The 24,406-nt window shown below is 58.2% G+C and overlaps 1 protein-coding gene across 2 annotated transcripts; it reads right to left on the bottom strand.

Moving 5' to 3' along the window:
- Positions 1–3,248: 3,248 nt before the first annotated feature.
- Positions 3,249–23,756, bottom strand: LOC115845400 (angiotensin-converting enzyme). 2 transcript variants are annotated; one of them, XM_030843292.3, is made up of 25 exons: positions 23,204–23,756; positions 22,422–22,589; positions 21,714–21,807; positions 20,857–21,000; positions 20,246–20,437; positions 19,570–19,667; positions 19,019–19,191; positions 18,452–18,675; positions 17,961–18,105; positions 17,578–17,676; positions 17,200–17,322; positions 16,649–16,860; positions 15,894–16,030; positions 14,871–15,029; positions 14,512–14,599; positions 12,420–12,563; positions 12,074–12,265; positions 10,697–10,794; positions 10,339–10,511; positions 8,272–8,495; positions 7,833–7,977; positions 7,479–7,577; positions 5,135–5,257; positions 4,712–4,899; positions 3,256–4,544 (listed from the first exon to the last, which is right to left on the bottom strand). In XM_030843292.3, exons 1-25 carry the CDS (start codon positions 23,456–23,458, stop codon positions 4,315–4,317), a joined length of 3,927 nt encoding a protein of 1,308 aa, XP_030699152.2. In that variant the 5' UTR covers positions 23,459–23,756; the 3' UTR covers positions 3,256–4,314. The 2 variants fall into 2 exon arrangements, with proteins under 2 accessions (XP_030699153.2, XP_030699152.2); XM_030843293.3 differs by lacking the exons at positions 16,649–16,860; positions 17,200–17,322; positions 17,578–17,676; ... (7 more) ...; positions 22,422–22,589; positions 23,204–23,756 and adding an exon at positions 16,123–16,596 and having other exon boundaries at positions 3,249–4,544.
- Positions 23,757–24,406: the final 650 nt, after the last annotated feature.

The raw sequence follows: 24,406 nt of genomic DNA on the forward strand, positions 1-24,406 counted from the left end.
GGACATTTTCACAACCTGGTGTTGCATGGGAAGGGTCCCCCTGCAGAAGGCTGTCCCACTGAAGATGGCTCATAGGTCAAGATTTCCATGTGAAAGAGGAAGTCCAATGTAGTCGGTGTTAATAATGATTACCAGCCCTCACTGAGCATTTCCCAGGGGCGAGGGACCCTTTGAGGGCTTTCAGGACATGAATCCTCCCAACAAACCCATGAGGTAGGTACTGTGATCAACTCCCCCAGTTTACAGACAAGGAAAATGGGCACAAAGAGGTTGAGAAACTTGCTCATAGTTACATAGCTAGCAAATAGTGAAGGTGGGACTCAAATCCACATAGTTTGACTCCAGAGTCTGTGCTAAACTACAGACACAGGCATGGATTAGACCTGAGGAAGGGCAGGTGTTAGAGCAATCTGAAAGGGACTTAAAATCTGGGTTTTACACCATCTACAAAAATTAACTCAAAATGGATTACAGACCTAAACATAAGAACTAAGACTATAAAACTCTTTGAAGAAATCACAGGGGAAAACTCTATGACATTGGATTTGGCAATGATTTCTTGGATATGATACCAAAAGCTCAGGCAACAAAAGAAAAAAACAGACAAGTTGGACCTCATTAAAGTTAAGAGTTTTTGCACATCAAAGGACACTAACAACAGAGTAAAAAGGCAAGCTACAGAACTGGAGAAAATATTTGCGAATCATAGACCTGATAAGTGATTAATATCCAGAATATATGAAGAACTCCCCAAATTCAGCAGTGAACAAACAAACAACCCAGTTCAAACATGGGCAAAGGACTTGAATGGACATCTCTCTAAAGATGATATATAAATGGATAATAAGCACTTGAAAAGATTCTCAATATCACTAATCATTAGGGAAACACAAATCAAAACCATGAGATACCACTAGGATGGATATTACAAAGAAACAAACAAAAAAACCCAGAAAACATCAAGTGATGGCCAACACGTACAGAAACTGGAACCCTCGTGCACTGCTGGTGGGACTATAAAATGGCTCAGGCACTGTGGAAAACAGCGTAGAATTACCATATGATCCAGGAATTTCAATTTGGGGTGTATACTCAAAAGAAGTCAGAGACTTGAACAGATGTGGTGATGGTTGCACAACAATTGAATATACTCAATGCCATTTTTAACTGTACACTTAAATATGGTTAATGGGACTTCCCTGGTGGTGCAGTGGTTAAGAATCCGCCTGCCAAAGCAGGCGACGTGGGTTCAAGCCCTGGTCCAGGAAGATCCCACATGCCGCGGAGCAACTAAGCCTGTGCGCCACAACTACTGAAGCCCGCGTGCCTAGAGCCCGTGCTCCGCAACAAAGAGTAGCCCCCACTCGCCACAACTAGAGAAAGCCTGCACAGCACAACAACGAAGACCCAATGCAGCCAAAAAAAAATTAAAAATAAAAAAAGGTTAAAATGGTAAATGTTATGTATATGTTACAACCGTTTAAAAAAAAGGTCTTTAAAGGGATGAGAGAAGGAACAGGATCTGTGAAGCAAGGATAGACTTTTGTGGAAACACAGTAGGTTTGAAAGTAACAGAGATGCAAAAATAAAAAATATAGTTATTAAATTGGAAAAACAGTAATCTCGATGCACAGGCTAAGACACAGCTGGGGAAAATCGCTTGGAGCACAGGACAAAAAAGAGATGAGAAATACGAGTGGGAATGAGGAGACACAGAGGACAAAGAAAGAAGCTCCAAGCTGGGTCTGGCAGGAGTCCCGAAGAGGAGACTGAAAAGGACGAGGAGATGACGGCTGAGCGTCTCGAGAACTGATGGAAGCCGAGTCCCTGAAGTGAACAAGCTCACTGCACTGCCGGGGCGAGAGCGTCCGATGGTGCACGGAGGAATCATGAGAAATGTCTATCCAGCTGGCAGTGAGCTGCTCTGGAAGACTTTCTCTGTCTCTCTAGTGAGGGGCTTGCCCTTCCAGCTCTCCAGTTTGCAACTCGAAGGGATGTTTGAAGTGGGAGGCAGATATGAAGCAATCTTTATCAGGAGATGATGCAGTCATTACAAAGAGAGGAGACTAGGCACCGGGAATTTGTATTATCTCATTCGATCAACTGCAGCAATCATGAGGCAGCGTCATAAGAACCATCATAATTATAAGCAGCATCATAAGAACCATCTCACACGTGTGAAAATGGAGGCTCAGAAAATGGAAGTAAATCACTCAAGGTCACATAGGTGGTAAGTGCAGAGGTGGGATTTGACTCAGGCCTAATCCAAAGCCACTGGACTCACTCATGAGCGCCAGAGTGAGCAGCTGGGGGCAGGGTGGGGAGATCAGAGAAACCACCATCACCCCTGGCCTGTGTGCGTCAGAGCTGTCACTGAGAAATGACTGCTTGACGGGCAGCGCAGGGCAGGGCTCAGCCTTCAGGCCACTGGGAGAAAATGTTGGAACGGCCCCTCTTCCTGCTGTCACCACCTCCTCTTCCCTAGGCCACCTCCCAGGTAGACACGGCCCCTCCTCGCTCATCCGAGGAGGCAGAAACAGGAGTCCGAACAGTTTTAATATCTCAAGAGGCCTAGTGGATAAGGCTGTTAAGTCTTCTTTGCACCTCAGACCTTTGGGTGTTGAATGCTGCTGCTCTCACGCTGCCCACAGCTCTGACAGGCAGCAGGAACCTATGTCATTCATAAAGATAGGAAAGGGGTGATGTGACAGTGACCTTCGTCTAGCAAACAGTTTTTGAAACATCAGGCTGGGGAGGGGGGTAATTACAGAAGTCTTTGGTGGTAGAAGGCTTGGAACTATTTAGAGGCTATGTTTATAGATTCCATTGTTCTAAGTAATCATAAACTTCCACCCTCTTGCAAATCCAAAATACCTCAACTCCACGTCATGCCCCATGGAACAGGCCTGTACAATTAAGTCTATGTACAACATACACACACAGACACACACACACAATCACAGACACATACACACACACACACACACACACACAATGGCAGCTGGAGACTGGGGGGCTGGGCAAAAGCTGTGGACTAAAGGATGTTGGGGGACAGATACTAGGGGCTGGGCCAAGTCATCAGCAAAACCGAGAAGAGGCTCAAGGCCGAGGGTCTCCACAGAGGCGGCCAGGCTTTGGACAGTTTCTAGGTTTGGCATTTAAATATCTAAAAAAATAGGTCTAGTCATGTTAACTGGAAAAAAGGTTATACAACTGTAAATACAGTGTGACTCCACTTAAAATATGTGCTGAGAAAAAAAGGCTGGAAAGATATACACCAAATGTCAACAGTGCTTATCTCTGTGTTGACATAAAGGGCTTTTATTTTCTTTATACTATTCTGTGTTTTCTAGATTTTCTACAATAAACATGTAGATAAGAGATTTTTAAATGTCTCTCAAAATGATACTCCCTCAAACCCATAATGGCCTTCCAAGGAAGGCTCAGGGTGAGGGCATGTGCTGGGGGGATGGGCAGGGGTGTCCCCTAGCAGTCAGTCCCTGCGTGGGCACCAGCTACTGCCTAGCTGGGGTGACGGGTCCTGACCCCGGGCCCTGTGGGCAATACTCTGGTGGCTCTGTCCACTGTTTCGAGTGGAAATGGAACTGGGGCAGGCAGGCGCCTGAGGTGACGCCGGGGTCAGTTGGCCAGTTCTACAGCCTCAGCATGCAAGGCGCCCTCCCGAGGGAACCAGAGGGCAGCCCGGAGCCTTCCATCTGGGGGACTTAGCCATTTATGGAACAGCTGGGGCAGGGCTCCAGAAGCCCAGAATGTCTGCTTCCTCTTTGCTGTCCAGAGCCCTCCTGAGTTGGTGTCCAGGCCTGGCAGGGGCTGCCTGCCATGGCAGGACAGGGGCCAGCTGCCCCGGCTGAAGGGGAGACTGGGATGGGCGCTGGGGGGTGCTGGGGCCAGAGCTCTGGGTATTTTCCAGCCTCTTCTTGGAGGAGGATGAAGACCCCCGAGAAGTGACCCCTTGACTGTCAGGAGGTGAGAGAGCTTCCCCTGTCCCTGGCTTCCCTGTGAGGGACATGGACACAGATGGGGAGGGCAGGACCTTTAATTGAATTCAGAGAGAGATGGGGAGGGGGTTCCATGTTAGGTGGCCTGGTCCCCAGGGGCCAGGGGGCCAAGGTGGTTCGTGGTCCAGAGGACTGGAGGAGGGGGGAGGAGGGGCGGGAGGGGCGGGAGGGGGAGGGGGAGGAGGTCTGGGGTGAGCCTTGAGAGCAGTGGCGGGTCGTCAGCCCATCCCCGGGCCTTCCCGGTCCCTGGGTCTCCCGGTGGCGCATTCCCCGGCAGGCCCGCCCAGCCCTCATCTCAGGAGTGTCTGAGCTCCACCTCGGAGCCAAACTGGGACCCGCTGTGGGGGTGGTGAAGGCTGTGGTGGCGGATGCTGAAGAGCCGGTAGGCGAGGCCCAGGGTGGCCACCAGCAGGGCGACGCCCAGGAAGAGCAGCACCCACTGGCCCACGCGGGCCTGCTGCTCCTCCAGGTTCAGGCCCAGGAAGCTGACACGGCCGGAGCCCGGGAAGGAGGCTTCCGAGCGAGCTGGGAAGGGAGGAAGGAGAGCGGGCGCTGGGCCGGTCCCGGGCCGCGGGCTGGCTTCCCACCCGCCCCCGCCCGGAGGTCGGCCTCCCACCTGCCTGAACCTGGGGGGGCCTGGCCCTGCGCGAGCCCCAGGGCGGCCTGGGGCCGAGGGGGGTGGGTGGCGGTACCTGAGTTTGGCATCCAGTTGTACTGCGGCCAGCCCAGCTTCTCCCCGTGCCGCGTGTTCTCGGTCACGAGCCAGTCCAGCAGCGGCTTGAAGTAGGTCATCATGGCAGCGGCCGACATCTTGGGCTGGCCCGTGATGAGCCGCATGGCTTCGGGCCACGGCCGACTGAAGCCCAGCTTCATGGCGTCGCTGGGGGAGCCCCGGGAAGGGGACCGAGTCAGAGGGACAGGCCTCGGGGCTCCCTGCCCGTCTGCCCCAGCCTCGTACGGGTTCTCTCTGCACCCCACCTCCCCGCGCCAGCTTCCCTCGGCCTGAGAGGCCCGCGCAGGGCAGGTCGGGGGCGGGCTGGGGGAGGGGCTCCTCAGGCCCTGGGAAGTAGGTCAGAGGGTGGACAGCAGGCAGGGGGACACCAGAGGAGACTCACGCCAGGCGCTTCCCGGCCTCTTGGGACTGGTAGATGTCGCACTTGTGCAGGGGGCCCTTGTGGCCCGCCGCCTGACACAGCGCCTCGTGGAACTGGAACTGGATGACGAAGCTGACGAAATACCTGCGGGAGGACAGGCGAGGCCTGGGACCAGGGCGGAGGGGCGGCGTCACCGCCCCCGGCCACCACTGCCTCCGCCCCGGCACCTCCCGCCCACGCCCACGCGGCTGCCTGCACTTCTCAGCAGGGCCTACTCTGAGCGCCTCTGGGCGTCCCTCGTGGGCGAGGAGGGGCAGGGGCACTGGCAGAGCCCTTCACGGACGGACGTGGCAGGCTGCTCTGGACGCAGCGAGGTCTCCGTCCCTGGGCTACGTGCATGGAGAGGCCGGGTGTTGCCCAAGGGGTCACCTCTCTGACGAGGCAGGGAGGCCAGCCCGAGGGACCTCCTTTATCCCAAATTTGGCAGCAGGAATTCCCTGCAGAAGTCTGCCGGTCCAGGTGGGGGTCGCCTCTCCGAGCCTGGGGAGGTTGTGAATGTCCTGAACCAGCAGGGCAGGCCTCCCGCTTTGAAGGCTGGGCACAAGCCGTGTGTCACTGACTTTCCTGGCATTTCCTAAAGTGCTTCGCCAAGGCTGCTGGTCAGAATTTGGAGTGCATCCCCTCTGCGCACCCCCGCCTAGAGAATTATCTGTGCTAAGCTCGGAAGCTAACCATCACATGGGCCTGGCTTCTGTGTGAAAGTGAGTGCCAGCTTGGAAGCTCAGAAATCCTTCGGGAAGGCGGGCGGAGGCCCTCCCTGCGGGTCATCCTGGCACACTGGCCGGGTCAGGCCTGTGCTGCGCCCTTGAGTCTCCTTGGCTCCCTGCCCACCTATGCTCTCTGGAGCATCTGAGCAGGCTTTCTCTTTCTTCCTGGACTCGGGGACAGAATTCACCCACCCTATGCTTACTTATTAGGTCTTGACTATGTGCTGACGTTGTGCCAGGTGCTGGGGTGGAGGACTGGGCACAGTGGGCATAAGCCCTCCCTCACTGCCTTCCGGGGAGCACAGGAGGCAAGGGCTGGGGTGCCCTCTACGTCCTGCCTCACGGGTGGCCTGGGCTACTTGTAGCCCAGGGGCCCCCAGCCCTCTACCCTGAGGTGTCCCCAGATCCCTACCTCTGGGAAGGGCTCCAGATCCTCTAATCACCCTTCCTAGTCCCCAGCAAGTGCTCCCCTGCAGCACATGGAGGGAAAGGGGCTGCGCTGGGTGCATTCACGCTATGGCTGCATGACTCACAACGCGGCTATGTTTCTGTATTCCATTTAAGACAGTGACTTAGGGACTTCCCTGGTGGTGCAGTGGTTAAAAATCCGCCTGCCATTGCAGGGGACATGGGTTTGAGCCCTGGTCTGGGAAGATCCCACATGCCGCAGAGCAACTAAGCCCGTGCGCCACAGCTACTAAGCCTGCGCTCTAGAGCCCGCGAGCCACAACTACTGAGCCCGTGTGCCACAACCACTGAAGCCCGTGCGCCTAGAGGCCATGCTCTGCAGCAAGGGAAGCCACCGCAATGAGAAGCCCGTGTACCGCAACTAGAGAAAGCCCGCGCGCAGCAACAAAAACCCAACCTAACCAAAAATAAATAAATTTTTTAAAAGAGAAAAAAAAAATCAGTAACTTAATAATGGTGGGTTATGGCCACCAGTTCCCAAACATGCTATGTATTCGACAGTGTGATAAGAAGTTAGCTCTTGCAATGATCCTGTGAAATAGGATTCCACAGCTGAGGAAAATGATGCTTACAGAGACTGAGGAATTTACTCAAGGAAACAGAGTTGTGGAGACGAGATTTGAACCCAGTTCTGTCTGGGCCCCAGCCTATGACCCCATGCCCCTAATAATACAGACTCCCAATCTAGCTGGGTCTCTAATCCTAGTTCTAGTGGATAGAAGGTATTCCAGGTACAACTTAAGTTATATCAGAGGAAATACGTTCAGTATATAGTAAGGGAATCACAATCTTGTAAAAATAAAAAAACAGTGCTCAGGTCATGATCCGGCCGTGGGTCATGGTTAATGTTAACTAACAAAGGTCTTATAAGCATTAGCCAGTTATAGTGAAGTTTTTGTTTTCAGCTGTCAAGAGGGTGCGGGCTCTTGTCACATCACAAGAGTGAAACAACGGCCAGCCTTGGTCACAGGTGAGTGGCCCGGTCACAGGTGAGTGGCCCAGACACAGTGGGCCATGCAGCCGGGTGCCCAGGTCGCCCGACGGTAGCTGCCGGGGGGCAGCAGCAAGGGCAGCCCGAACGCTGAGCGGAGGCGCTGCCCCTCATGGCACCCTCCTCCCTTTCCTGTTACCTGATATATGGCACGCTTGAAGGAATGTGGAACTTGGCCCCTGGGTCAAAGTCGCCTTGAGACCTGGCTACTGGGGGACAGAGGCCCTGGTACTTCAGCCTGTTGGGGAGGAAGACACATTAGAGGGAGGGTTTGGGAAGAATCAAGCCGGGAGAGTTGGTGTTTTCGATTTGAAGTATGGCGCCTGCACTGGGCGCTCCAGACTCCTGTGTGCTGTGCCTCTGCGCATCACGGCACTTACACACACACACACACCCCTAGACGCCACAGACGCACACGCACCATGTGCACACGGATACACGTGCAAACACCCCGCCACGGAGGCCCCCCCAGCCCACAGCAGCATTCCAGAACCTGAGGCTCCACCACTCCTGGTTGTAGTTCTCCTTGGTGATGCTTCCGTCAAACACCCTCCAGCGCCACTGGTCCACAAGATAGCTGAAGGGAACAAAGGCGATCTTGTCGAGCGCCATCTTCATCAGAAAGTTGATGTCCTCCTCTGCCAAGGGAAGGGGGCCCTGGCATCAGATCCAGGCCTGCCTCCTAGCAGTGGGGCTGTGATGGGCGCAATGGGGGGAGCGGGCGGGGCGAGCTGTACCTCTCTGGGTCCTGCGACCTGCCTCTTGGGATGGTATGGGTTTCATCCTCCCACTCTCCCTGCTGGTTGCCCCTCTTGTTCCCCACTGTTCTGTCCCAGCTCTGCCTGTGGGCTATGAAGTCTCCTCTCTCCGCCTCCCAGGCTTGCCCCTTCTTGGCCCCTCTGCCCACTAGGATCTCCCCGTTCCTCTCTCACCATAGCTGCCGTCCCCACTGCTCAGCAGGTTGATCTTGTGCAGGTGCTTGGGGGTAGACACTGAGAGGGCCAGCACATCCCCAATGGCCTCGTGAAAACCAGGGTTGGCACCCTCCCGGAAGGTCACCGGCAAGTCCTTGTACTGCATGAAATACTGTATGTGGCCCATTTCGTGGTGGGCCACCACCAGGTCCTCCATGTTCACAGTGGTGCACTGCTTGATCCTGGGAACACGGGGGTGGGGAGACGGTGTGGAAGGGGGCAGTGAGGATCCCTGGGGCAAAGGGACCTTCTGTCCTTACTGGATGCAGAGCGTACCCACAGGACTGCTTTATGCAAGGAACACAGCATTATGGGAAGGAAAGCCGAAAGGGGAAATAGAGGGAATCTGGGGGTTAGAAGCCCCGAACGTCTGGTCCTCCAGACTATTCCTCTGCCCCCAACTTCCCTGAACAGCTGACTCCAGCCCACACAGCCGTGTGGCTTCCTAACTGTACGAAGTATGTGCTCTAGAGGCATGGGGACCCTCGGTCACGGTCCGTGTAGGGCTTGGGTCATGTGAGTCATGTGGTTCCTCATTATGTGCTTTGTCTCTCCCAAGACTTAGGCTTCCTGAAGGAAACAACAGCGTCTGAGCTCTTCTGCATCCCTTGTGCCCAATGCCAGCAAGGATATTCATCCCAGAATTTCTCAGGGCCAGGACTAGAGGGACATCTGCTGAGCAGTCCAAGCCAGAGGCTGCATCACTTTCCATCTTCTGTGAGCCAAAGCAATTCTCCCTTGGATCTAACCAGAACTCTTCAGCTCAGTTGACCCCCTTTGTCTGTCATTCTAGGGAAAGAGCTGCCCAGCACCCTGGTGACAATGAGGTTGGGAGCTGTCCACCTTCTGCTATGACTCCCCATACAAGGAAGATCCCCAAAGAGCCCTCACCCCCTTGATTCTGTCTGCGCCCAGCCCTACAGCTCTGGTCCTTGTGCCTTTGAAGGAAGGACCCAAGGCCAGGTGAGCCAGTGAAACTGGCTGCTTTGTTCCAGGATCTCTGTGCCCACTCTTCTCATAAGAGACACTTCATCAGCTGTGGCAGATCATCTCTGCCTCTTCTCCCGAGAGGTGGAATCTTCTTTACCTTCTCTTGAAACTGGGTTGGCCTTGTGACTTGCTTTAGCCAATGAAATGTGGTAGAAGTGACCTGTCCCAATTTTAGACTTAGTCTTTAAGAGATCTGGCTACTTCTACTTTTGCTCTGGGGATGCCAGCCTCCAGGTAAAAAATAAAAAATCTGACCACCTAAGGCTGCCATACTGTGAGGAAGTCCAAGCTTTCCTGGAGAGAGATGTCCCAACCAAACCCCAGCTGCTCCAGCCATGCCAGCCCAGGTGCCCAGCACGTGAGTGAAGGAGCCCAACGTGAACGTCCCTGCCCCAGCACGTGCCACACAGAGAAAAACTGAGGAACCGAACAGACAGCCGGAAGCACAGCCCCAGATAGACGGCCCCACTGAGCCACGCCAGCCCTCTCTAGCCCTGCGGAGCTCTCCACCACTGCAGAGCAGGACAAGCCATTTCCACTGTGCCTGAATTCTTGGCCCATAAAATCATGAGCGTAAGCAAATGGTTGTTTTACACCACTAGGTTTTGGGCTGGTTTGTTATGCAGCAGTAGGTAACTGAAACACTGTCCTCCAATGAAGACAGCTTCTGAGCCCATCAGTGGTGAGAGTGGATCTGTGCAAAGCCCCCACGTCCCCATGTGCCTCCGTGTTAAGGCACAGGCACTCAGGGAGAGGGCCAGCTGTACACAGGGGCCGCCTGAGAGGGAGGGAAGGCTGGCAGCTCACGTGGGGCTCACCCCCAGGACTGGGACCTTGAACGCTGGGCTGACAGAGCTGGTCAGCACTCGAGGAGACCCTGCCACAAGCCAGTGGCCAAGCTGCGGCCAGGCCCAACTCTCTTAACCCTCCGTCCCCTGTTCTGGCTGAGGAGACAGCAGCGGAGCCTGTACTTGACTCGTCTCCTTGTCCTCTGGGCTCAGGACCAGGTCCCCCTGGCCTGTAGCCCGGACATACCTGAAGTCCTTGCCGTTGAAGAAGTCCCAGGCGGAGGCGTGGCACACCACCTCCCGCCCATCGGTCGGCTTCTCCAGCATAGACTTGCTCCAGAACTCGGGGGGCACGGGCAGCAGCCCCAGGGAGGTGAAGAAATTGTCTGCTTCCTTAAACATCCTTTGGGGTGTCCAGCCCTGCAAGCAGAGGGAGCTCTGCCGAAGCTGGGGATTGTGGGGATGGACCGTGTGCCGCAGTGGGAGGGCCCTGGGAGAGGGCCAAGCTGGGAGTCTTGAATCAGAGGGCCCTCTCCCACCTGGGCAGGGTCCCCCTCCCCTGTGCCCTGGAGGAGCAGGGGTGCAAGGAGGGGGTCGGTGCGGACCTGCTTTATCATGGCCTCTGTGGCATCCATCCTGGGGGCTGAAGGGAAGGGTACTACCAAGTCATAGATGTTGGACCAGCTCTGTGCCCACATGTTCCCTGGAGGCGGGTAGAGGAAGAGATGGCGGAGAGAGGAGAGACAGGTGTTAGATCTTAGGCTCAGCACCGTCATGCAGGGGGAGGGAACACTGATCATAATCTGACCAGCCACTGCTCTGTCCCCTCCCTGTCGCCTGAGGTCAGTTTACAGGTCAGCTGGCAAGAACCACCCTCCTTTTGGAGAGGCTGATGCCTCTGCATTCACCGCAAGAGTGGAGATAAGGAAGCTATTCAGAATGAGTGGAAAGGTGCAGAAATACATTTGGAGAGGCTCTGACAGCCAAAGGGGACTAAGCTTGAGCTGACATCAAGTGGAGCCTACAGTGCAAACCAGTGAGAGTCAGAGCTAGTGAGAAGCGAGAATGGGAGGGGGGAGCGAGCCTGGGCCTGGCTGCTCTGCTCGTCTTGGGGGCTCAGCTCTAAGCCCCAGCTCCCAGGGCCAGCCGGGCACCTGTGTTCCCTCCCGGGGTCTGTGTTTCTCCGCCATGGAGCTGATATTCTCTGGTCTCACAACAGAGGGACCAAAAATGGCTGGTCTCTTGGGCTGCAAAGACCCTCTAGGCTGAGCAGAGCTAGACCCAAAGCTGGACGGGGGGTGGTCTCCCTCTGATTTGTCAATGGTCCATGGCCCCGCCTGGCCTCTCTGTTCACAGTAAGAAGCCCCCAGAAACGTGTTCCCGATGGCCCGACAGAGACAGGAACCCAGTAGCCTCTACTTTGCCGCAGTCCCCACCATCCCTTATTGTCCTCCACTGCCTGCTTCAAGTGTTCAGGGCATCTGAGTTTACAACCCCTGGAGAATGAGGCGCCCAAAGTTGAGGAGGATCTACACTCTCACAGCTCCCTTTGCCTGAATGTCGTGTCTGCCTTTCTCTCCCCACGACTACTTTCTCCATCTGTCAGAACCTCTCATCTTTCAGGGCTCTGCTCACATGCCACCTCCTGGGGAGGCCTTCTCAGCTCCCACTCACGGCCCCCTCCTCTCCCTCATGCTGCCTGGAGCTGCGACGGGTGACGTGGTCTCCCCACGACAGGCCTATGAACTCCGCCCACTGCCCCATCCCTGATGACCTGTGTAACGTGGATCTGTAGCAAACGTGGCACCAAATGCAGGGAGGGGGCTCTTCTCCCCACCCCCAGCCCCGACCCCACTCCAGCCCTGGCAACATTCCCCAGCCTCAGGTGTCATCTGCAGACCCTTCCCAGTCTGCCCTCTGCCCTCTGGCCAGCCCTGGGCTGCCCCCTCCCTCATACTGTTGACTGTCTCACTTGCCCTCACCCAGCAGGTGGGCTGGGATGGGGCCCTCCAGGTTGATGAGCTCGGACCCGTAGAAGCGATACAGGGCCCGGCGCACGTAGGCGTGCAGGTTCAGGTAGAGCGGCTGCAGCTCCTGGAAGAGGTGCTCCAGCTCGTACTCCAGGAATGGCATCTCGTACATAGATCTCCAGGAGTCCCCTCCGTCCTTGTAGCCTGCAGAGGGGACACAGCCAGGCTCTCAACACCTGACCATCCCCTGAGCGCCCTGCCTCCTCCCCCCTCACCTCTTGGGTTTCAGAGGACCTTTCTGAGGGCCTCGCGGGGGGCTGGGACCCGACAGCCAGTGACACTGGCAGAGAGGACTCACCATTGAGCCTGGCAGCCTTGTTGCTGAGCTCCACATATTGGGGGAAATATGGGAGGATGGGTCTCCCCACCTTGTCTCGCCAGCCCTTCCATGCCCACAGCAGTTCTTCATAGTTCCGGGATGTGGCCATCAGATGTGTCAGATCTAGGTGGGAGGGATTGGATGGCTTTAAGCCTCCAGCTCTTGGCTCACCTCCCACCTCCTTCAGAGGTGGAATAAAACTGGAAAGGGACTGCACAGGCAGCAAGTCGAGGGAACTTGGAGACAGGCTGGTGCCCTTTCCATGGGGCTTACAGGGCGCCAGGCCCGGGGCTCAGCGCTTCCCGTACACAATCTCAGGCAACTGCAGGGCTGCAACAGCCCTGTGAGGGATGCCCTTGACCCTCTTTCCACGCAAGCGGTTTGGTGACACGGCTGCATTCCCCAGCCAGCAAGTGGCTGAGCTGGGGCACAAAGGGCCCAGACCCCAGAGCCGCTGCTCCCAACTCGTTCCCTGCCCACCACCTCCCCGGGAGAAATGGCTTGGAGGTCAAAAGACCCGAGTTCTTGTTCGGTTTCCTCCTGACCTCGAAATCACCTTGGGTGAATCACGGGACCCCTCCTTCCCTGACTATGAAATGGGGATTATGCCGGCCCGGGGCAGGACGCCCCTGGGCAGGGACAGTGCCTCCTTCATCCCCACGTCCCCACAGGGCCCAGGGCATCTTTCCCACATTGTGACTGGACTGATTAATAAAAGAACAGCTGTGAAGGCAAAGTACAGAGATCCATTCAAGCATCATCAGGGAGCCAGAAATCTTGCGTTTGTGTCCTGTCAAAGCTGTGACTATACGAGTGGCCTCCTGGCTTAGGGATTACACGGAGCTCACATCTACCTCACAGAGCTGGGATGAGGATGGTGTGAGCTCACGTGTCGGTTCTGAAGGTGGCTCCCCTTCCTGCCCGGCCTGGCCTGAGACGGAGGCCTGAGGGCATCCACACCTCAGGGACTTGTGCTCTATCCTGAAACATGCTATGCGCTACCTACTCTTCACAGACAAAGTACATTCAAGTTAATTTTATTGGGGGAAGAAACATATCTTGAGAATTTTGTCCTCTGCTGATGTGAGTGTTCTGTTTTTGTGGGTGCTTCTTATTTTTACTACTGGCAGTGACCTGATGGCCCAGCCCTGGATTAAGGGGCTGACCGATGGGGGGTGAAGGCCATACTCCCTTTAATGCTCTTCTCCATAAATGCACACAAATGCGCATCCCCTCCCCCCACTTTGCGTGCCTACCCACATACACAACCCTCAGGCCAAACCCTGTCCCAGGAAAGCTGTTTCTCTCTCCTGTTTATTTTCCATTTCCCCTTCTGTTTGTCATTGTTCTAATGTGGGAGCTGGGCGGAGGGCCAGGAAGAGACTGCTTCTGGGTGGAGACTCCTCAGGAAAAATGTTTATGCGTCTGGCTCCTCGACCCTGGGAAGCACGGGTCAGAGAGGGGAGGGGGTGTATCTGTGCGCAGGTACTGGGGTGTCAGGGCTGAGCTCCTTCAAAGAGGAGAAGGTAAGAAGGACCAGCCAGTCTCCTGCGAGAGAAAGAGGACAGGCCAGAGCTGGCCCACTCCTTCCAGTGACGAGTGGCGGCAGAGGGAGTGAAGTGGGAATGGCGTGGACGTGGCTTCTGCTGGCTGAGGCTTCAACTTCTGGGTGGAGGAGGGGGCCAGGGAAGGGCCAGGGAAGATGGGGAAGGTGGATCGGATCAAGGAAAGAGCGCAGAGGGGAGATGCCTAGAGCTACTCTCCCTACTGGGGAGTCCAAGCCCCTGAGAGATGAATTTGAGATACACCTGCTCTGAAGGGCGGAGTGGAGGGAGGAACAGAGGGGACCCAGCGGGAGCGGATGGGCGGAGCCAAGGGCAGGGCAGGGGACCAGGGCAGCGATGAAGGAGGTGTCGGTTCTAAGCAGGGGCAGAGGAGCACCACCGGTGGGAGACAGGGAAGTGAGTCTCCCGGGCGCGCGGACCCCGTGAGTCAGACGTGAACTCCGCCCTTTCACGGCCAGCACCCCTGACCTCCCCAGGCCTCCCTCTCACTCCCCACGTGTGCTCACCAGGCTCGAGCTGCAGACAAGTGCCGTTGCTATGGCACACAGAGGCCACGCTGTAAGTGGTCTCCATGTCCAGCAGGATCTGGTTGTACTGCAGGGGGAAGGAGAGGGGCGGCCAGCTTGAGCCCTGGGCTCCCTGCTCCGCCCCCGGCACCATCGTGGACCTGGGCTCTGCAGCTGAGGCGGGTGCTCCCAGAGCTCTGCCTTCTCAGTAGGTTTGTAGGTGTGTGTTGACGTGCCAGATGTCACGACACGGCAAATCGAGGAAGGGGAAGCAGCATGAAGGCCAGACGCTGTCCCCCGAGCTAGGACCCTCCCCTGACCCTGGATCCTCCGCCCCATGCGCCCCACGAGGCACACACCTGCTCCAGCTCCCTGACAGGCAGCGCCGCCCGCTCTAGATCCTGAATCTTCTTTATCATCCGCTTCATGGTGGCGTTCTGGAAGTTGGTCACGTCAAACTTCCTGGCCCAGGTGCCGTACTTGACAGTGTGGTTTGCCATCTGTACGTTCTTCTCCAGCTGAAGGCACGGGGGAACCGTATCATGAGGCCCAGGAGCTCTAGAAAGGCCTCCTGGGAGGAGGCGCCTTGAGGGGAGCCAAAGGGACTGAGGGTGTCAGGGTGGGGCCGGTTTCACCAAGTGGCTGCCTTTGCCTATGAAGACCCTCTTCGACCCGGACTGTCTATAACATCCTGTGTGCAGTACCTGCCCCTCAACAGATGGCCATTTCGAGCAAGACATCTGATGGCAGCGGCAGAGAAGGAAACCCCACCCCGTGTCCTAAAGGCTGTTAGGATAGATGCAGCCTGGTATCTGCTCTGTGGCCTCTCTGAGCCTCAGGGTCCCAGCTGTAAAATGCGAATAAGGTCACTGGTTTTGCAAGGCTGTTGAGGAATCAATGAGGCAACAGATGTCCAGTGCCAAGGAAAAGTGGCCGGCACACAGTGGGTCTTCAAGAAATGTTAGTCCTCTGCGGCTCACCTTGGTTAGTCAGCGCTCAGCCACACAGGCGGGGAGGGGGGTTGGAGGGGACGCACAGCCCTCTCAATGGTGGCAAACGGGAGCGTTCAATCTTTTTAAAAACTGACTTTAGCATCACTTATTTATCTACAAATTATTCCGTTACCAACAACGGGTTGGTTGTGAATGATAAGGCAACTTGTTTAGGCACTGGGTGTGTGCCTGAAATTGGACCTTTTCAATATGCCATTGGGATTCTTCACAAATTCTGACAGCCTGTTCCCACTGAGGTGACGTCGGGGGGCGGAAGGGCGGCCTGCAGTGCCTTGGGTTTCAGAGGGTGGCCCCCGGGGGAGGAGCAGACGTGTGCTGAGTCTGTGCGCGAGCTCTGGTGGGGGGAAGGGGGCGTGCAGGGGCCCCTACCAGTATCTTGCTGCCCTCCTTGGTGATGTTGGTATTATAATCCCAGCTGGCCTCGGCATACTCGTTCCACACCACCCGGGATCTCCGGTCATATTCCTCCACAAACCTGCTGGCCTCAGCCTCGTCGGACACCAGGTCTGTGGGACAGAGCAGAGAGACACAGACAGGACTCCCCCTGCCCTTCCACTGCTGCCCCGGCCTCCCCGCCCCGGCCCCCGGCTGGTCCCACTTGGGCTCTGGGTTTTCGGGCTGCTGGTTGCCGAGTGGCGGGTAGTCGTCTGGCTGCTGGCTGTTCCCTGGCTGACTGACACCTGGCCGGTGGTCCCCTGGCCAGGGGCCAGCAGGGAGCGCCCACAGCAGAGCAGGAGGAGGAGGAGGAGGCGGGACAGTCCCGGAGCAGCCCAACCCTGGCCCATGGCAGCAGGAGAGCAGAGTCCTGCAGCCCCTCCCCCTGGCCTATAAGAGCGGAGCCTGCAGTGTGACCTCAGCGTGACCTCATAGAGCAGTGTGCCTGCCAGCCAACCCCCGGCCGGGGCCTCAGATCTGGGCATACCCTCCCCAGGATGCTGGGAAAGATGTGCCCACCCCACCCCAGGGCCCTGCCAACCAGCTCAGGGGGCTGCCTGGCCCTCCAGGCAGGGCGCCAGGGCCCGGCTGGGAGAAGCTGATGGGGAACGATGAACCGGGGGCCTGGTCCCGAGCCTGGAACTGAGAACCTGCGGTAGCGCCCCGCCCCAGGCTCCCTCGGGCCTTACCAATGCCCTCTGGGTAATTGTCGGGCATCGGTGGGCGCCACTGATATTCTGGCCAGCCCAGGACCTCGCCATTCTGCCGGTTCTGCTCTTGTAGCCACTGTGTGACCGGCTGGAAGTAGTTGAGCAGCGGCTGAGCGTCCAGGGAATCTGAGCCGACCATGTCCTTCAGCACCTCCTGCCAGGGCCGTGAGGAGCCTGCCTGCAGCAGTGCCCTGTCAGGCAGAGCGGGCACAGTGGGCACAGGGCTCTCGGGCCAGGGGCCACTACCGCTGCCCTGGCCCACCTGCCCCATCTCCGGCCACTTCTGCCCCCACTGGATGGCAAGAACAGCAGCATTAAGACCCAGGGCCTAGGAGCTCTGTGAAGGGGGGAACGTATGTTTTGCCCCATGCCAGCCAAGAGGCCCACTCAATAAACATTCGACGAGAGAAAGAAAGGGAGGGGGAGGGGAGAAAGGCCCCCTCCACTGGTCTGGTGGTGGTGCCCTCACTGGCATGCCCTTCACTGGTCGCTCCCCTCACTTCCCACTGCCCTCCCTGTGCCCCACACACCGGAGCTTGGCCCCCGCCTGGGTGGACTGGTAGATGTCGCACTGGTGCAGCGGCCCCTGGTGGCCCGCCTCCTTGCACAGGGCTTGATGGAGCTGGAACTGCAGGACAAAACTCACGAAGTACCTGCAGGCACAGGGTGGGCATGAGGGGGATGGTGGAGGCCCCTCGCCCAGGTCCCAGCCAGCTTCCGCTGGGCAGAGGCCAGACCAGGGGCTGCCTGGGGGAGAAGGGAGAACCGAGCTTGGCTCAGGAGAGAGGCCCCCTCAAATTCCAGGCCGTTGAGGGGTCCAGAAGGGTGTGGGAACAAGCCCTGGGAATGGGGGTCCCAGAGTAGGGGGAAGGGGACTAAAGGTGTGCTGGAAGTGGGGGCAATAGTACCTGATGTATGGTGTCACGTTTGGGACATGAAACTTGGCTCCAGCGTCAAAGTGGGTTTCGTTTCGGACAACTGGAGGACAGATCCCCTGATACTTGGTTCTGGAAGAGGATGTGGTTAAATTGTCTTAGGACCCAAGGGTTGTACACAGGCTGATTGTACCTTTGCAGAAAAGTCTGCTAAGCAGACATTCCCACGGGCCATACCTTCCCCATCCTGGCGAACCAGGAGAGACTGCCTGACGGAGGAAGTTTTAGGCAGGAAAGAATGCCTTGCGGAAGAGGATGGAGGCATCATTAGAGAGGAGGGAGGCAGGAGGCAGGTTGCCCGGGAGCGGGGGGAGGGCCGTTTGGGATTAGGCCCTTCCCAGTCCTGCTTTGCTCACCGAAGATACCACCAGTCATAGTTGTAGAGGGAAGGGGGGGTACGCCCACTAAAGACCCCCCAACGCCACTGGTCCACCAAGTAGCCAAAGGGCAGGAACGCAATTTTTTCCAGTGCCATCTTTAACAAGTAATTGATGTCGCTTTCTGTGGGGAGATGAAAAGAGAGAGGTCAGAGGGAGAGGGGAGTCCAGCTGGGACAGGGTGGGCCTGGGGAGAAGCCAGCAGGAGGTGAGGCTGGGCAGACGCATAGAAGGGAGCGCCAGGCTTTGGGACCCTGGGGCCCCGCTTGGAAGAGGGAGCTTGGGCAGTGGAGTTGGGACTCAGGGTGGGCTGTGAGGGTCTGGGTGGATCCCCAAACCTGCCTGACATGGGGCAGTGAGGCAGAAACAAGAAGGGCAGAGGGGAGCGGGGACAAGTGCGGGCCTGCTGTGGGATCCAGCGGGGTCTGGGGGGGGCGGCTGCACTGGGCTCTCTCCACCCACCCCCATACCCTTGTCGTTGGTGACATGGTCCAGCAGGCCAATTTTGTGCAGATGTGCAGGAGTGGAGACGGAGAGTGCCATCACATCCCCGATGGCCTCATGGAAGCCGGGGTTGGCGCCTTGGCGCAGGGAGACGTGTTGGTCCTTGTACTGCAGGTAGTACTGCACGTGGCCCATCTCGTGGTGCACCGTGGACAGCTGGTCCATAGTGACCTGCGTGCACTGCTTGATCCTGGGGTGGGGAGAGGGCGTGGGTGAGGGTGAAGGATGGGTGGGGCAGGAACCAGAGAACAGTGGGGCTGGCGCCTGAGGGAAAGGAGCCAGGCGGGCACTGCCCCGGGGCTCGAAGGAGCGGGCGGAAACAGGCAAACACTTTCCCCTGCCCCAGCCCACACTCTGGCCTTTTCCCTCCGTTCCAAGGTACAGAGCTGACTGCCTGTCAAAGCTGCCCAGGGAAGGGACCCCGCCCCCAGCCAGTGCTGGGGCTGGGTTAGAGGCGGGCCTGGGAACTGGCTTCTCCGTGCCCAGGCTGCCTGCCCTGTGGGAGCCCCAGAACCCTCCTCCCGAATCGAGACCTGAAGTCTTTCCTGTTGTAGAAATCCCAGGCGGAGGCGTGGCACACCACCTCACGCCCGTCGCTTGGTTTCTCCAGCATGGACTCTGCCCAGAACTCAGGAGGCATGGGCAAGAGCCCTAGGGAGGTGAAGAACTCCTCTGCCACCCGGAACATGTGTGTAGCGTTCCATCCCTGGTAGGGGTGTTCGCACGGGTCAGGGGCCAGCCGCTGGAGCCCGCCATGGCTGCCCCAGGGGCACGTCTGTGGTCCCCCACCCAGCTCAGCTCCGTGCTCATGAAAAGCACCTCTGCTCTGGGGCCTCCCTTCCCAGATGTCCGGCCCCTGCTGGCTAGAGTGGATGGACCGATGCTCACAGCCCCCACTCCCGAGGGGCCCCGGAGGAGGGATTGGCAGCTCAGCGAGGACGAGGACACAGACCCCAGCTCATGGCTTGGACACACACTCCAGGCTGCTGCTCTGTAGAAAGGGAGGGACTGAGGTCCCTTCCCGTCCCTCTCCTCATGTCTTGTTCACTCCTGTGGCCCCCACCTGGCCTGACTCCGAGCTTACCTTCTGCACCATAGTACTGGTAACGTCAAGATTGGGCTTGTCAGAGAAAGGCACCACCATGTCGTAGATTTTGTCCCAGCTCTGGGCCCACATGTCCCCTAGACAGAGGAGGGGAGCCAGACAGCTTGGCTCCCAGTCCAGCCAGTGCCTGCTTCCCCATGTGTGTCACTGAACGGCACCCTGGGCGCCTGGTGTCTGGACCCAGGGTGCTGCAGGGCCACTGCCCTCTCAGCTGGCTCACACATCAGTCCCACCCACACCCCCGAGTGCTCCACGTTCCCTGGGGCTGGCAGAGGCCAAGTGTGAGCCCAGGTGATGCTGCTGGGTCCTTTCTGACGGTGCCAGGGTCCCTGCCTCCCAACCCTGACGCAGGGCCACAGGGCTGGCTTCCTGGGGCATAAACTAGGCTTATTTCTCCTCCTCCACTGGACCTGGAGCTAAAGCCTCCAGTGTGACTCCTGGCTCTGCCTTTTAATAGTTTTCTGCCCTCTGCCAAGTCACTCGCGCACCCTAAGCCTCAGTGTCCCCGTGTGAAAAGTAGGAACAGTAGTGACCATGAGAAGGGTCACCTGCTTTATGGGCTCATGTGCAGGGGATCGAGCAGTGCGGGGCTCTGAAATGTGACACACGATGAGGAGGACCCTGGACATGTGTGGTGGCAAGGCCAGGTCCTTACCCAGCAGGTGAGCAGGGATGGGTCCCCTGAGGTTGATGAATCTGTCCCCGTATCGGCGGTGCAGTGCGCGGCGGACGTAGGCGTGGAGGTTCAGGTACAGGGGCTCTAACTGATGGTACAGGTGCTCCAGATCCTCCGTGAAGGTGGGGGAGTCGTACCAGGAGCGCCAGTAGGCCCCCGTGTCTGAGAAGCCTAGCCGGAGGGTGGCGTTGGGGTGCAGCTCAGGCCCCAGGCTCTGGCACCTCCGCCTCCCAGCTACCACCTGGCCGTTCTCCCGGCTCAGGGCCAGTGTATCTGCCTGCTAGCTGGAAGGGAGAGCTTGGGGGTTGCTGCTCTACAATCTTCTAACTACGGGTTGCTCCAACTCCAGCTAAACAGATCCTAGAGAGCAGGAGAGGCAAAGTTGAGCCCTAGGGCTGGGAGGAGTGCCAGGAGCGCAGCATGAGGGCGATGGGGCTAATGCCCATTCCACCATCCACTATCTGTGTGACCTTGGACCAGTGTATGGAGTCACTGTAATAGCCGCTCTGCTTGCCTCAGGGGGCGGGGCTCAGTGGAGACAGAAGATGAGAGGGAAACGCCCACAAAAGGGACAGGGTGGCCATGCTCACCATCCTGCTTGTAGGCCGCGTTGCTGAGGGCAGTGAACTTCTGGTACAGGGGTTTCAGCGGGATGCCCACAGCGTTGTGCCAGCCCTCCCAGGCATAGAGTAGCAGGGCATAGCTTCGCGACGCAGCCAGGATGTTGGTGAGCTCTGAGACACAGGTGAGCAGGGTCAGTTTGGAGACTTCTGCGTTGAAGTCAGCAGTAGCCTTCACCAGAGCTCCCACACCGGTCCTCACCATCTCCACCTACTTCCTCAGCATCATGATACCCTCAAAGTCAAGGGCAACCTACAAGCTGGACAGGATGGCACTGGGAGCTATACAAAGTAAGGAGCCAAGCAGGGTCCTGGTTCCCAGGAAATGATTATTCTAAGGTGGCTGACACCAAGAGGACACCCACAACTTGAAACATAGGCAGACCCTTCATGGCTCCTTGGACGGAGTGGCTGACCTCAAGGCTGCCTGGTACGTGGCGGGGCGGGGGAGCTGTGGGGGGAGAGGAGGAGGTTTGCAAGGGAAGCCATGAGGGGTCTAAGGCCTGTGGAGGACTCTTGTGGGGAATGAGAGGACCCATGAAAGGGAAAACCAGGCAGCCAGGAGGAAAGCCGGTTGTGATGAGAGAGGAAAAAGCACACATGCATGTGGGGGTGGAGCGGGGGCTGGAGGCTGGAGATTCCAGAAATCAGTTTGCCTGGAGGAGCAGGGGTCTGGGGGCATCTGACAGTCCAGTCCCAATTGGAGGTTAATGCCTTTGGGTTTACCCACTCTCTCTGCAAAAACACGTCATCCTCCTGAGTGCAGCAGGCCAATGGGGAAGGGTAGGAAGCCCCCGAAGACAGAGAGAGTAGACACAGGGCAGTACCTGGGTCCAGGGACCAGCAGGTGGCAGTCTTGTTGGGGAAGCAGACCTTGGCCGTGGAGTAAATCCTGGACATGTTGCTTAGCAGAGAGTTGTACTGGGGAGTTAGAGTTGAGAAAATGTTAGCGATGAACAGCCCTTGGAGGTAATCTGGCGCCCTCTACTCTTTCCGCTGGGAGGAAAAGGGGAGATGCCTGGAGAGGGGGACGTGGCTAGGGCAAGGCCACGCTGTGGCACCCAGAGCACAGCTGAGCATGAATGCACGGATTCCCCTTCCAGTGGAGCAGCCTGGGAAACTAGTGTCCTGAGAATTAGGGATCAGGGTTCAATTCTGAGCCCAGCCACCACCTTGAGCGAGGGCAAATCCCTCTCATTCTCTGACCTTGATGCCTTCTCAGCCCTTCCCAATCTTTCTGAGGAAGCCCATAAACCAAACCACCTATGGAGAAAGTTTGAAAACCCCTGTTTCATCCTTTTCTCTTTATTTGAATTTTGCTTTCTGCTCCATAATACTTGCTTTGATAGAAATGAACTTCTCTCACTCCAGCTCCAAGGAAGATCAGTACTTCAGGAATCCGTTCTGTGTTGGCGGGGCTTCCCCTACAGTCGGGGCCGGTAGAGATCCCAGGGTCCCTCCCTGCCAGGCCCCACCCCTCCGGGGCAATGGGGGCACCCAGGCCACTTCTGCATCCACCGCTCCACCAGGCCCACCTGCTGCCGCTCCTCCAGGGGCAGGTTGGCAGGGCCCAGGGTGCGCACGGCACTGATGATGCGTCGCAGCGTGGGGTCGGTGAAGTGCTGCCAGATTGGGTCGAACAGAGCCTTGGCCTTCTGGCCCCAGACCTCTGAAAACTCCTGGCTGATTAGGGCTGCCTCCTCCTGTGGGTACCAGGAGGGCACGAGAGGGTAAATAGGGGAAGCCGTGGCGCGGGGGAGGGGAGGAAGGCCAAGGGCTTCAGGAGACTGGGGCTTGTGGGAGCACGGCTCCCTCCTCCTGGGCCCTCGGGGTGAAGAACTGGGGGAGTCTGCCTCAGGGAGGCGGTGGAGCAGAAACTGGGGCCAGGAGAGGCGGGGGAAGAGTGTGAACTGTGGTGAGCGATGACAGGCACAGTGAGAGAGGGGTACGTTGCAGTCGGAGAGGATGAGAACCCAGAGCAGAGCGGGCACCCTCAGCGAAGACTGCCGCTGGCCCAGCCCGTCGTCAACCCCAGGCGCTGCCACCTGGGGGGACTCGGGGTCAGAGGGGCCAGCCTCATCCATTCGGTTCCTTACTGGGCATGTGCCCAGCACCGTGCTAGGAAACCGACCGCCTGTCTTGCTGGGACGGCGTTGGGGTTGGGGGTTAGCGGGGAGGCCGGCTGGCCCAGCCCGGTCCCCACCGCTCAGGGGCCGGGGGCGCACGCGGGGCGATGACTCCCCGCCCCCCAGCGCCCGTCCGCCCGCCTGTGATTGGGCGCCCGGGCCCCGCCCCCGCCCCGGGCCCGCGCGCCCACCTGGCGCCGCGCGTTTTCCTCGGTGATGTTGGTGTCGTGCGCCCAGCTGGCGGCCGTGCTGTGGAACAGCACCTGCTCGGCGCTCGAATTGAAGCTCTTTGCGAAGACCTGCGCACCGGCCTCGTCGGCGGAAAAGTTCCCCGGCTGCAACGCGGGGTCGAGCGCCAGGACCACAGGCGACGGTGGTGGCAGCAGCAGCAGCAGCAACGACAGAAGCGGCGGCCGCGGCCACCGGCGGCCCGACGCGGCCCCCATGGCGCGGTGCGCGGTGCAGCCTCTTCTCCCGCGCCGCGCCCGCCCCGCGGGTTATAAAACCCGACAGCCGCCGCCGCCTTCCGACACACCCTCACCTCCCCGCCCCGCCGCGCTTCCTCCTCGGCTCCAAAGTCCCCCGGCCGCTACGCGGGCCTAACGGAGCGGGGCGGGGACCGAGGCTTCCTGGCCCGCCCCAGGCAAGGGCGCCGGCCCGAGGCGGCCCCCTGCGAGATGCAGCCCGGGGGTGGCGGATGGGCCTTAGGTCAGGTTCTCACAAGGGAGGCTAGAAAGAAGCCCCCTAACGCACACACACACCTCTGAAGCTGAGGGACCCAGCAGTTTGCTGGAACACCCCAGCCTGCCAGCGTGCCCTCCCCTTCCATCTCACAGCCTCGGCGCAGGGACCCGGGGCCCAGCGGTCTCTGACGCTCAATCTCCCGGCCTCGCCGCCCCAGGGCTCTCTGGACTCGGGAGTGACAAAGTGGGGGAGCTGTCCGCAGTGCCGCTAGTGCTGCCGGATAGGGTTAAGGATGGTCGCCCGGTCCAGCTTCTTCACGAGGCCCTGGGGGGAGAGGGTGTGGCCTGCGCGGGTAGGGGAGAGTTTAGCTTCCGCAGGCGCCTGGGGCGGTGCTCAGAGCCCCCGGCTCACCTGCGGACTGGGGAAGGGGGGCTGTCAGAAGGCGGGGGGAAGAATAGAGGAGCTGTTCTGGGAGGAGGGGGCGGGTAATAAAGCCAAAGGAGCACTGGCACACCTGCTTTCTTCACACGAGCTGTCATTCGCTCAGGCAGAAACAGTCACAGACTTGCCGACTTTGAGAGCTAGCTACAAAGATGAGCGCAGAGATGACAGCAACCTCTCCTTCAACAGGGGAAGACATGAAGACTCAGGTTGAATGGCTTGCTCCAAGTCACTCCAGGTCTCCACACTCCCCATCAGTCTTTCCCTGT

Source organism: Globicephala melas, chromosome 20, assembly GCF_963455315.2.
Source record: "Globicephala melas chromosome 20, mGloMel1.2, whole genome shotgun sequence".
NCBI classification, from domain to species: domain Eukaryota; kingdom Metazoa; phylum Chordata; class Mammalia; order Artiodactyla; family Delphinidae; genus Globicephala; species Globicephala melas.